The 13425-nt window shown below is 38.4% G+C and overlaps 1 protein-coding gene across 10 annotated transcripts in view; it reads left to right on the top strand.

Moving 5' to 3' along the window:
* TFDP2 (transcription factor Dp-2) overlaps window positions 1–13425 on the top strand; it is a 201366-nt gene that overhangs the window by 118960 nt on the left and 68981 nt on the right. For 2 of the 10 annotated variants that reach the window (XM_030934839.1, XM_030934832.1), the window contains exon 1: window positions 4450–4589. The exons of 3 other annotated variants lie outside the window; for them this stretch is intronic. In XM_030934839.1, coding sequence (XP_030790699.1) covers window positions 4559–4589 — 31 coding nt within the window. In that variant the 5' untranslated portion in view covers window positions 4450–4558. Of the gene's footprint in view, window positions 1–4449; window positions 4590–4952; window positions 5053–13425 lie in introns of those variants that run through there. 5 more of the 10 variants (XM_030934846.1, XM_030934844.1, XM_030934843.1 and 2 more) reach the window with 4 other exon arrangements.

Below are 13425 nucleotides of genomic sequence, written 5' to 3'. Positions count from 1 at the left end.
GAAAGAGAAATATTAAAGTTTCTGAAGAAGGAAGTAAGTTTGAAAGCTAAAGCCCTTGCTGCCTACAAAAGACCCTTTTGCAAAGTGGACCCTCCTGGTTCAGTTATCTCACCCTTTGGGATTCTGTGAGCTGGTTGAGCCAACTAATTCCTTTCACCTTAAACTAGTTTGAGTTCGATTCCGTCCCTTATAACTAAACAAATACTTGAATTTGAATGAAGTATTCTGACTCTAATGCTCATGCTTTCTCCACTATACCATATTTCTTCTCTAAGGCTAAAGGTATTATCTCCAAAATTTTGTTCCTTCCTAACTTGTGAGGTCTTTAGTGAACTATTTCTGTCCTCTCTAGAATCTTTGCTTTCTTTCCCTCCTATAGGTCCCTCTCCACATAGCTTGTGTAGGCCTCTCTTATCTTTGTGAACCCTTCAACTTAATTCTGTGGGCCCCACTAAGCTGTGATAAAGCATGCATAGAGGTTTGGTAGAAGATAATGTTAACACAGGTAAATTGGGGCTGGGGCTATATTGAGAAAAATTTGGATTACTAATTTAAGTGGTTTGCCATTGATTTCTAGATCAGAGATGTTTAATAGAACTTTCTTCAGTGATGGAAATGTTCTGTATCTACCGTGTTCAATATGGTAGCTGTTAGCCACATGCCGCTCCATAGAGCACTTAACATGTGGCTAGCATGACTGAGAAATCAAATTTTAAATTTAATTTTATTTATCTATTTTTATAAGACAGAGTCTCGCTCAGTCGCCCAGGCTGGAGTGCAGCGGTGTAATCTTGACTCATTGCAACCTCCGCCTCCTGGGTTCAAGTGATTCTTCTGCCTCAGCCTCTCAAGTGACTGGGACTACAGGGGCCATGCCCAGCTAATCTTTGTATTTTTAGTAGAGATGGGGTTTCACCATGTTGGCCAGGCCAGTCTTGAACTCCTGACCTCAGGTGATCTACCCGCCTCAGCCTCCCAAAGTGCTGGGATTACAACCATGAGCCACTGTGCCTGGCTGATTTTATTTAATTTTAATCACTTTAAATTTAAATGGCCACATGTGGCTAAGGCTACCATTTTGGATGGTATAGCTGTAGACATCAGAAGTTATATTTCTCATTTTGTTTTTAAACTAGGAGAATGATATATGTTAGAAAAAAAAAATTGGAAACAATGTGGGCATTTGGGTTGTGAGGATGAGGGAAGAAGAAAATCACTTTTTGTTCTTGATATTAATGCCTTTGACAAGGGTGAGGAACCTAGGAGGATGAGTGGGTTTGGGAAGGTAGACAGGAAGTTCAATACTGCAGAGGCTGAGTTGAGATTATGGGATATATAAACAGAGATGTCCAATAGGCATCTAAATAAGAATTTACAGCAGAACAGAAAAAGCCAGGGCTAGAAGTATAAATTTCTGTGGTCATCTATGTAGAGGTGATAAAGCTATGGAAAATAGGTAACATCCTCTAGAGTGGGAGTGTAGATCTTGAAGAAAAGAGCATCAAGCACAGAACTCAGAAAAATGTGCATATTGAAAAAGTAGAGCTAAGCATGGTAGCTCACACCCGTAATCCCAGCACTTTGGAGGGAGGCAGGAGGATCATTTGAGCCCAGGAGTTCAGCCTGGGCAACATAGCGAAACCCTGTCTCTACAAAAAATACAAAAATTAGCCGGGCATGGTGGTGCACACTTGTGGTCCCAGCTACTTGGGAGGCTGAAGTGGGAGGGATCACCTGAGCCCAGGAGATTGAGGCTACAGTGAGCTGTGATCACACCACTGCATATCAACTCCAGCCTGGGTGACAGAACAAAACGCTCTCTCTCTGAAGAAAAAAAAGAGAGAAAGAAAAATAGTGGAAAGAGGAAGAGCAGCAGGCAAACATGAAATATGAAATATTTACTATGCAATGTTTTTAAGAAATTGACACCTAACCATGCAAGTGACAGCAGAAAGTTTTTACTTTAGTTGTAGTGCTTGTCAGGAAGATTCGATATTTTACTTGAAAATATGAATATAGATGTAACATAGCTAATTTCTACTACTTCATTATATAGATCTGATAGATAGTTTTTATTTGGCCAATGCCTGCTAGATATACCTATGATTACACTATCACAGTGTCATTTCTGCCTATAGAATCATACATGTGTCTGTTAAATGGGCTTAATATTTGGGCAGATTGCCAATAAATGTTGCAAACTCCAGTCCAAATAAATCAGTTTATAAACCTAGGAGAATGTCTAGCTACCTTTGGTGTCTTCCAGATAATCAATAGTTGTAATTAATGATGCTTAAATGGATTTTCTATATAAGTTTAAGGAGAAATTGTTTGACACGACCTATATAATCTGCATTTTTATCATCTGAGTGGGAAGTCTTATTACTTTCCCCACAGTGTCATACACTTGCAGAAGAACATAAAAGGTAGTGATTATGCTACCTGCCAAGAAAGGCATCAGAGCAGACTGAAGGGTGTAGTATGAGTAAATAATTTGAGACCAGAGAAAAGGCTTTAGAAAGGAAGGCAAGCATGGAGAGGGAAACTTGGAGAAATAGATAGGCTGAAGTTCAGATCTGTGGAGTAGACAGTAGGTAATAGGTTGCCTAGCTCAGTGCCTGATACATAATAGGTGCTCAGTATTTATTGAAGGAAGGAATGGGAAAAGGAGAATTCATCCTGCAAGAATAGTAGAATCCTACTTTGGTCCCACCTTATTTTATTTGTCACTTGACCTCAGTTATCACATCTTTCTGACCTTGGATTGTTGTTAGGTTTATTGTTAAAACATACACTAGATAGTTTATATTTTAACTTGTAATATTTTAACATCATCTAGCTCTGGACAATGGGAGGGCAGGGGGATGCTCTTCTATTTGGAGATAGGGGAAATATACTTGAGTACTTGAATGTTTAATTTCCTTTTGTTTTAAGACTATGTTAGAGTAAATGTGACCATATCTAGCCCCTGAGTATTCTGGTCTTGGGTGACGTAGGTGAGCACTTCCAGCTGATCTGACAAGTTAGAGGTGTACACTTATTTTCTCTGTAAGAAGGGTCATCTGGTAAGATGATCAAGAATGGTGTGAAGCAGGATGAGGAGTTTAAAATTGTTTCCAAATGTGGAAATATAAATGAATATAAACATGTAAGATTTTAATACACCAAACTGATCAGATTCTGTGTAATTTCCAAGTTTCTTTTTTCTTTCAAAACTCCTCTGAAATCTGACTGTCCACAAAAACTTAGTTTATAGAATTTTATCTAATTTATTTACTCAGATATTGCACTGACCTCACATCCTATAGTCAAAACAGATTTTACTGTAAAATCTGGAAAGATAGAGGGCCATATAGGTTGTATTTTCAGTTTTGTTTATACTAACATGTGTTTACAACCCAATTTAATTTACACCCTGTATTGTATTATTGTTGTCATATCTCTGTATGTGTGTAAGTATAATATGTGTTGGCAAAGGAAAATTTTGAATCAGAAAAACTGTCTGATCTATTTGATTCAATATATATTTGAGTGTCTAACAGACGCTGTTTTAGACACTGGTGATACAACACTGAACAGAGCACCAAATACTTTGCAGCGTCTCCTGGAGCTGTTGTCAAGACATACTTTCCAAGGGGAATATTTCAGAATAAGTGATAACTAATCAACGAAGGAAAAGTACCTTAGTCATCTAGGAGAGTTATACTTAGAGTGAACTGAAATAAACTAAGCTCACTAAAGACAGGGATTTTTTGTTTGGCTTTTGTCTGTTGCATTCACTACTGTATCTCCAGGGCCCAAAATAGTGCTCGGCTCATAATAAGTATTCAGCAAATATATGTTGTTGATTCAAGTGTTTGTTTTGAATTTGTGTAATCAAAGACATGTACCTTGGTAAATCATCTTTACCTCTTGCTAGTTGAAAATTTTATCTCAGTTGCTTTGTTTTTAATGTTACCTTGCTCTTTGTTTCTACTTGTGCCATACATCAGGATGCTGGAAAAGCTTATTAATTCTGACAGTCATATGGTTATCTGATATAGAAAATAATAGATTTGGAAAGGAACTTAAGAGGTCATCTTTTGTTCAGCTTCCTGCCTAGGAAAACTAAGTAAGATGATTAGGTATGTATATTTAATTAGTCGATTTAAAAAAAACCAGGACAACATAATTGGGTTCCCTCTTGAGAAAATGGAGAAATGTACTTAACCCTAGCTATAAAGGGACTAACCTGGAAATTTTAGAACTTCTGTGTGGGAAAGTGAAAAAAAAAAAAAAAAAAAAGCACAACTAAGCTGCTCTTTGTTGATATCAGAAATGGGCCTGTCATTCATTTTGGCATTGAAGCATAGCCTCCTATCTCAGGGGGCAGGACTGGGACATTTTTTTTCTTCCCACAAGAGCTGGACAGTTATTACAGGTTCAGAAAGCCCCGACCAGTGTTTCAAGAGTTTCTCCTCCTTTTTCCCCCCTGAAACTTGTGCTGCTTTTGCTCTGCTTTCAAGATGCATTAAGTCTCCTGCTTTGTGACTGCTCTGGAGCCAGCAGATACTCTGATATGTATAATTCAAATTATGCAGGTTTCACGAGTAAGTTTAATCTTATTTTTTAAGTTAGTTAAAATGCAAGTGATATTTAGAAAAATGTTAACTTGTAGTTATTTCACCCCTTTTACTTTAAGCATTTTTATCACTTCTCAGCCTTTTGCCTAAAATCAAGTGTGTACTTTAAGCATTTTTTAAAAATAAAAATATCCTTTTAATTTAATAAGAAAGCAAGGTTCTACATAGAAAAGCCACTTCATCTAAGACCTGCACTTTCAATTTCTTTTGAGATGTCTTTGTTGTAGACAGTATTCATATGTCTTTTGAAAGCCAGTTAACTAAACAGTTTTCTTGAGCATCTTTTTAGTTTTACTGAGAAGTATTTTAAATTGAGCTTTTCTGAGCTCGATTGCTTACGTCTGACACAGTCTCAAGTTTCCACTGAATGGTAACAAAGACTGTAGAGTGTTGTTGGTACTGCAGTGAGAGGCATGCTTCCTTAGACCAGGTAAGAGAGATCAGTTTGTTTCTTACTGCTGGGTGAGTTTTTACAGCGCTTATTTTATATTCTTTAAACAGCAGCAATATTAAATTGGTAAATAGCCAGGAGCACGCTGATTTCAAGACGTCCTTGGTTGTTGCAGACAGAAAAACTACAGGGTTATGTATGGGGGTTGGGGCAGGCGGGGGCGGGGGGGAGGGGAAGAGTTAGTTTATTACTCAGTTACTTATATAAATTAATTAAAATGTGAAAATAATTCTGGAGCTCAATTTTCTTAATTCAGGAACTAAAGCAGCAGTTGAGGAAATCAGTAATTTTAAAGGTACTTCATGACTATTACTTGTGAAAGCAATTCAAAGGATAGTTTTGACTTTCATTTTTTCCCCAGTAGTTAATAAAATAAGCTTTGCCTTTAACTAAACATTTTTTCCACTTATGAAAACTTTTAAATTGCCAACAGCAAAATATACTTCCCAAGGAGCCTTGGAAATCAACCTGACACTTGAAAAATATTTCAGCTTTTATAGCTGTTTCATTCCTTTTTTTCCCTAGTACATTTTTCTTAAAAGTATTTGTGCTTTGAAAATGTCAGCTGTATTCTAATGAAGCTTAGGCATTGTTTGCTCATAAAGGGGCCGGTGCATTCCACTGCTTTATGGTTTATTATGAGGCACAGTGTGAGAGTGTGGGTGGCACCATTTGGTGTCTGCCTCTTGGGGTAGTGACTGCCATTATGTTAGCCTTGGACTGGCAAAGAAAATATAGCATACAAGATGCTATATGAATCTAGATACTGAAGAAAATCTTACCCCTAAACAATTCTTAATGAGCCCGGAATATGTGACAACTTGATTGAATTGATCAGTTCAATTATACCCTTGAAGTTTGCATTTTAGTTACAACATATATTCTGTTAGACACGTCTTATTTTTTGATGTATAATAGCATTTAGTCATTCTTTGAAGTTCAGTAAGGAAGTGAATGTTTCTAAACTATGATGTTTTTAATAGATACAGTAAAATTTTAAATAATGCATTTACTTAAAAAAAGTTTTAAGGAACTTAGTGTGGGTGGGGAGCAGGAGTGGGAGAGGGAGAGAGGAGGTCAGGCAGAGAGCCTTTCTTCTTTCAGTTAGGAAAGCCCTGGTGAAGAAAAAAAGCAACAGATGTTTCTTCTGTTACAATTGAGGTTGTTTCATTCAAAACTCAGAGTAGTTGGAATGGGGAGAGGAGGTCATAAATCTGACTTAATCAGTGAATAAATAAAATTTAGTCATTTAAAATTTATTATTTTATATTCAGGAATTGAAAGTCATAGAGTAACAAAATGAATAACATACCCTTTAAAGAGGCATTTTTAAAAAAACTTTAAATATTTCCTGTATAATTAATGAAAATGTGAGAAAATTAATTTTAGTGAATTTCACTTAAGGAAAAATTTATAATTAAATCATTAGACTTTTTTTTAAAGCCTAAGCCATCTAAAATATAGAGGAAACACTTAGTTGCAAAAGTTTATCACTAGACAATAGGGACAAAAATCTCAAAATAAAAATAAAATGTGAAACATCAGTTACATATGTTGATAGATCATTTTATCTTCTGTGAGAAGCATGAAGCTTATTCCTAAGACCTTTGAATAAGAAATACGGGAGTAATATTTTGGGTTTAATTGAAATGATATGTTGCAGTTTGCCTCAAAAAAGAAAGATAATAAGCTTGGATTGGTTGCTAATCGAAAGAGGAGAATGTTTATCTGCTGGAAACAGTAGGAATGAAGAGTGTGGAAGCATTATGCGTATAATGAAAGCAGTCAAAATTTTGAAAAACGGTTTTTAAATTTTTGGAATTCATAATGAGGAAAGTGAAAACCTTTCTTTTTACAAGTAACACAAAGAAGTCCCATGCTGTTGTATAATGTGCATGTATACACATTACAACTTTATTCATTTCTTAAGTTTGCGCTTGAAAAATCAGTGCTGAACACCAGCTCTTTCACATATGAGGCACTTATTGAATATTTGTCATACCCTACACTGAGAAATTAATAGTAATTTACAGTAGCCAATAAATTTTTTGAGCTATAGTTTAAAATTTGCATACGGATTAACTATTGTACAGTTTTCTAAATAATTGGCCTAAGGAGAGAGAAGACTGGAAAAGATATCAACATTCAAAGAGATTATTAAAAATTCCTCTTGCTCTTAGCTATGATCTGTGGACTTACCTGAAGGTTTTTCTTTTTTTTTTGAGACGGAGAGTGCAGTGGCGCCATCTCCGCTCACTGCAAGCTCCGCCTCCCGGGTTCACGCCATTTTCCTGCCTCAGCCTCCCGAGTAGCAGGGACTAAGGGACTACAGGCGTCCGCCATCTCGCCCGGCTAATTTTTTGTATTTTCAGTGGAGACGGGGTTTCATCATGTTAGCCAGGATGGTCTCCATCTCCTGACCTCGTGATCCGCCCACCTGGGCCTCCCAAAGTGCTGGGATTACAGGCGTGAGCCACCGCACCCGGCCAGATTTTCTGTTTTTCAAATAATGATAACCAAATTTACAGATTTTGAAGTTTGTTCTTTTCTTTTTTCTTTTTTTGAAATGGAGTTTCGCTCTTGTTGCCCAGGCTGGAGTGCAACGGTGCGATCTCGGCTCACTGCAACCTCTGCCGCCCGGGTTCAAGCGATTCTCCTTCCTCAGCCTCCCGAGTAGCTGGGATTACATGCATGCACCACCACGCCCGGCCTTTGAAGTTTATTGAATCATTATTTCAATTAAGATTCAGATTCTAAAATTTCTCTGTGTACATTTTGCTTATCTTAAGGAATAGCAACACGTAGTGGTTGAGTTTTTTCTCTCTAAAATAAGTAAAACAATTTACATGGACTTTAAAATGGATTTACAAACTATAGGTTTGCCTAAATAACATTTTTTTACAATTCTGATCAAAGAATAGAAATTTTGATGAAATAGCCTTAAAAAAAAGTTGGTCACTCCACATGTAATTCGTAACTGTGATAGCATCATAGATTGTGATTATAAAAAATGTGTGTCACTTACAATTATAAATGTAGACATGACAATAAGTTACTTAACAAGGAAAACAGTATCAACAACAGCAACAAGGAAGTAGTTTGGACTCCTAGCCCTTCAAATTGAGAAATGAAGAACAAAATCAATTGAATGATTTTAAGATGAATTCCCACTGCCTCTGTATGTGTAAATTATCTTGGAATTATTGAATGTGTGTTCAAATTATGGTTGAGAAGAGCGCATTAGTTTTAGCATATATAGAGTATAGAACATAGAGAGTATAATTTTCTATTGTATTGTAGATTTATACTCTATATATGAGAAACCAAACCATTCAAGTTTGTTACCTAGAAATTGGTGGGGAGTGTCTGAAGGGAAAAACAACCAAAAAAAACTTTTCTAATTCATCTGCCATCTAGAGGTAATTCCTTATTTGTCTTTAATTTCTAATAAAGACTTCCACTCATAATCAATTTAAAGTTAAGTCTTTTTTTTTTTTTTTTTTCTTTTAAGACAGAGTCTCGCTGTTGTCGCCAGGGCTGGAGTGCAGTGGTACAATCTCAGCTCGCTGCAACCTCTGCTTCCCGGGTTCGAGCAATTCTCCTGCCTCAGCCTCCCACGTAACTGAGATTACAGGGCCCGCCACCACGCCTGGCTAATTTTTGTATTTTTAGTAGAGACTTGGTTTCACCATGTTGGCCAGGCTGGTCTCGAACTCCTGACATCAGGTGATCTGCCTGCATATGCCTCCCAAAGTGCTGGGATTAGAGGCATGAGCAATCGCACCCGGCCTTAAATTAAATCTTTAAAATATATACTGAAAGGAGACTTCAAGAGTGAAGTACCTGTGGTTCTTGCTTTTTGTATGAACTCTTTAGCACAAAACTGAGGTCTTAGAGGAACCTGAACCTTACCTGTTTATTGTAACCCCATTCAGAATACCCAGAGAATCAATGATTTAGCCTTTTTTTTCTGCCTTACACATACATATGCAACTAGGAGTAACAGCCACTTTGAAATTTTCTCATCTCTGGAGTGGAGTAAGAGGGGAGATGTGCCTGATGCCTATATTTCTCTGAAGAGAAAACGTTTTACATTGTTTAGGAGCAGGTAGACCAGTATGAGTACAGTGCTTTGAGTATATTATGAATTAACTATGTTTTGTGAACTGATCCAGGAACCTGTCGTGTAATTATGTTGTTTCTTTCTACCAAGTTTCAAGAAACCAATTTTCAAATGAATGTTTGTTTACATGATAACTCTAAAGCTGGAGGCTGTTAACCAGGGACTTTGGTTTTCCACTTTGCTCACTGGTGGTGAAAATTTGGCAACTCTTGGCAATTTCTCTGACATAAAAATGAACAGACCACTAAGTGAGCATTTTCTATGTGCCAGGTAGACACAGTAGAACTTATTTATAAAAGTTTTGAAAAATCTTGGCCGGGCGCGGTGGCTCAAGCCTGTAATCCCAGCACTTTGGGAGGCCGAGACGGGCGGATCACGAGGTCAGGAGATCGAGACCATCCTGGCTAATACGGTGAAACCCTGTCTCTACTTAAAAATACAAAAAACTAGCCGGGCGACGAGGCGGGCACCTGTAGTCCCAGCTACTCGGGAGGCTGAGGCAGGAGAATGGCGTAAACCCGGGAGGCGGAGCTTGCAGTGAGCTGAGATCCGGCCACTGCACTCCAGCCTGGGTGGCAGAGCAAGACTCCGTCTCAAAAAAAAAAAAAAAAAAAAAAAGAAAAATCTTTTAATGGGCTGGGCATGGTGGCACATGCCTGTAATCCCAGCACTTGGAGAGGCCGAGGTAGGTAGATCACTTTAACGCAGGAGTTCAAGACCACCCTGGGCACATGACAAAATCCTGTCTCTACAAAAAATACAAAAATTAACTGGGCATGGTGGCACACACGTGTGGTCCCAGCTACTCGGGAGGATGAGGTGGGAGGAAACCTTGAGCCCAGGTCAAGGCTGCAGTGAGTGGAGATCATGCCACTGTGCTCCAGCCTAGGCAACAGAGCGAGACCCTGTCTCCAAAAAAAATTTAAAAATCTTTAATGGATAAATTTTTAATACAAAGAGATTTTGTTGACATTGATGTCTAACTTTAAGATTTCTTGCATTTCATAATGTGATTTAAATGTAGCTTCAGTAATAGCCCTCAAGTAGAATATATTGTTGAAATTATAATATCAGTAAGTTACTGCAGTTTTGAATGAGCTACTTAGTGCATGGTATTATAAAGCAACGATCCCCTTTTTTATTTGCTAAGGAGAAGAACTGCTTTGGAACTCTTAATTCATGGGTGGTGCTTGGGCCCTTTGAATTTGTATCCTAAAGTTTTACATTTATTTTAAGAAACCCCCAGCCGGGCGTGGTTGTTCACGCCTGTAATCCCAGCACTTTGGGAGGCTGAGGCAGGTGGATCACTTGAGGTCAGGAGTTCGAGACCAGCCTGAACAACATGGCGAAACCCCATCTCTACCAAAAATACAAAAAAAAAAAAAAAAAAAAAAAAGCCAAGTGTGGTGGCACACACCTGTAATCCCAGCTACTCAGGAGACTGAGGCAGGAGAATCGCTTGAACCCAGGAGGCGGAGGTTGCAGTGAGCTGAGATCACACCACTGCACTTCAGCCCAGGTGACAGAGCAAGACTCCATCTATAATAAATTAAAAAAACTTATTTTAAAAACCCAACCTTTTTTTCTGTCTTTTTTTTGGGGGGCGGGGGGGCAGGGATGGAATCTCACTTTGTCGCCAGACTGGAGTGCAGTGGCGCGATCTTGGCTCACTGCAACCTTCGCCTCCCAGGTTCAAGTGATTCTCCTGCCTCAGCCTCCCAAGTAGCTGGGACTACAGGCGCATGCTACCATGCCCGGCTGATTTTTGTATTTTTACTAGAGACAGGGTTTCACCATGTTTGCCAGGCTAATCTCAAACTCCTGACCTCATAATCCGCCTGCCTTGGCCTCCCAAAGTGCTGGGATTACAGATGTGAGCCACCCGTGCCCGGCCCAGGAACCCAGCTTTTTAATTCAAAGTCTGTCTGCAGTCATGGTCGCCTCTTATAAATATTAGAAAAATTCTCACTTAACTGTAAATTTAAAAGGATTTCTCTCTTACCCCTGTCTGGCTACCCTCTCAGAGGGACTGTGAGCTTCTTCATGAGAATTATTTCCAATTAAGTACTCTTGGATATTTGAGTACTCATAAATTTTGATCTTTGTGGTTGCACTCAGCTGCCTTGATCAACTCTAGCCATTCAGTGGCTGTTGGTATGAGATAAGATGTGCTGCTTTCTGCTGTTTCTCTTTTGCTAGGCCTGTAAACAATGTCTGTGCCATCTGGTGGGTGTATTGGCTGTCGTGATGGCACTAACAGTAGTGATTGAAAATGGGCTAAACAGTGAAAAAATATAACACTTAAGAACAAGAAACGGAAGAAATAAGGGTCACTCAGACTCCTCTCTTTTTAAAATGAGAATAGAGATAAGTTCAGTGTACTAGAATCCACTTGCATTTCATTATTTCCTTAATTTGAACAAAGAGTCTTACCAGACCGTAAGAATCATCTGAGGCACTTGTTAAAAATACAAATTCTCCATCTAGTTTTTGAATCTTTAGGTGTCCAGTGGAGCTCAGGAGTGAATCTTGTGATCACTTATATTTGGGAAGAACTACCAGGAAGGGTTGGGAAGATCAAGTTGTTTGAGGACATATGGTAAAATTCCTCAATTATTAATCAGAAGATACATTTCAAAACTAGGAAATTTTAGTTGAGCAGGTGGAAGAAAAATGAGAAATTGAACAATTAAAAAGTTTCCTTGACTGAAAATGCTAACAGAAAAAAGATTTCAAAAGTACATGTTTTAACTAAAGATAAAGAAACCAATGAAAAACCAGCAGTATCAAACCTATAGATGAGACAAATGTTTTTGGGTAAACACTTAAAAAATTATTGAAGGAGAAGGGCCCTGCAAGTGACCCTAGTGATTTCTCAGATCTTTTAGGTTTGATGAACTAAATGAAACCAATTACAATATACCAGAGCTTGAATTGAGGAGTTTGCTTAAGCAATGAAGAGATAGTGTTTAAATCTTGACATGTGGTAAGATGGAGAAAAATTTAAGAATTTAGGGCATTTATGGTTCTATATACAAGAAAAGGAAGGAGCTAGCTAATTGTTTTAAAAAGCGCCCTCTAAGTGAAAATGTTCAACAAAGCCAAGAGAACAGGTTTGATCTTCTAGGGAAAGTATGTAGGAAACACTGATATAAAAGATTTATTGGGGCCGGGTGCGGTGGCTCACGCCTGTAATCCCAGCACTTTGGGAGGCCAAGGCGGGCGGATCACGAGGTCAGGAGATCGAGACCATCCTGGCTAACACGATGAAACCCCATCTCTACTAAAAATACAAAAAATTGGCCAGGCGTGGTGGTGGGTGCCTGTAGTCCCAGCTACTCAGGGGGCCGAGGCAGGAGAATGGCGTGAACCCGGGAGGCAGAGCTTGCAGTGACCTAACGCCACAGCACTCCAGCCTGGGTGACAGCGAGACTCCGTCTCAAAAAAAAAAAAAAAAAAAAAAAAAAATTATTCATTTAGAAATATGACCATAGAGCTATAAATACACTTCTTATGATGGTCATTTCAAGGATCCTTTGGAAAGATTCTGGTTAGGTGATCCATTTGGGTGAATCCCGAAAGTTTTCTGTGTTCTGACAGCTGCAGAAACTTTCACACTTTTCCTTCCATGTATGTGATATGTAGGAATGTGCGTGTCAGATCTTGTGTCCTTATCTTTGCACAATGGAATACCTGATCTCCTTTTAGAACCAAATAGAGAGAGGAAGGTTCCAGAGGACACTTTAACTATTATACTTTGGAGATATTATGAACTTTTTTGTCTTCTCTTTGTCACCCATCCCAATTATAGTGATGTTGAGGTCATTCAGTTAAAAAGTTTTGTAATGGTAATTACCTTTGGATTTAATCTTAGTAACTTTGGCGAACATGGTTCAGTACAAATGCATCAAAATAAAACATAACAGTGGTGTAATATGCATGTGCAGATAGGTAATACTAGTTAGTAAATAAAGTGAAAACTTTTTTTTTTTTTTTTTGGAGACAGGGTCTTGCTTTGTCACCTAGATAGGAGTACAGTGGCATGAACATAGCTCACTGCAGCCTCGACTTCCTGGGCTCAGGAGATCTTCTTGCCTCAACCTCCCATGTAGCTGGGACCATAAGTGTGTGCCACTATACCTGGGTAATTTTATTTTTTTGTAGAGACGAGGCCTTACTATGTTGCCCAGGCTGGTCTTGAATTCCTGGACTCAAGCAATCCTCCTGCC

Source organism: Rhinopithecus roxellana, chromosome 1 (assembly GCF_007565055.1).
Source record: "Rhinopithecus roxellana isolate Shanxi Qingling chromosome 1, ASM756505v1, whole genome shotgun sequence".
In the NCBI taxonomy this organism is placed as follows: domain Eukaryota; kingdom Metazoa; phylum Chordata; class Mammalia; order Primates; family Cercopithecidae; genus Rhinopithecus; species Rhinopithecus roxellana.
This window is presented reverse-complemented; position numbering and strand designations above follow the sequence as displayed.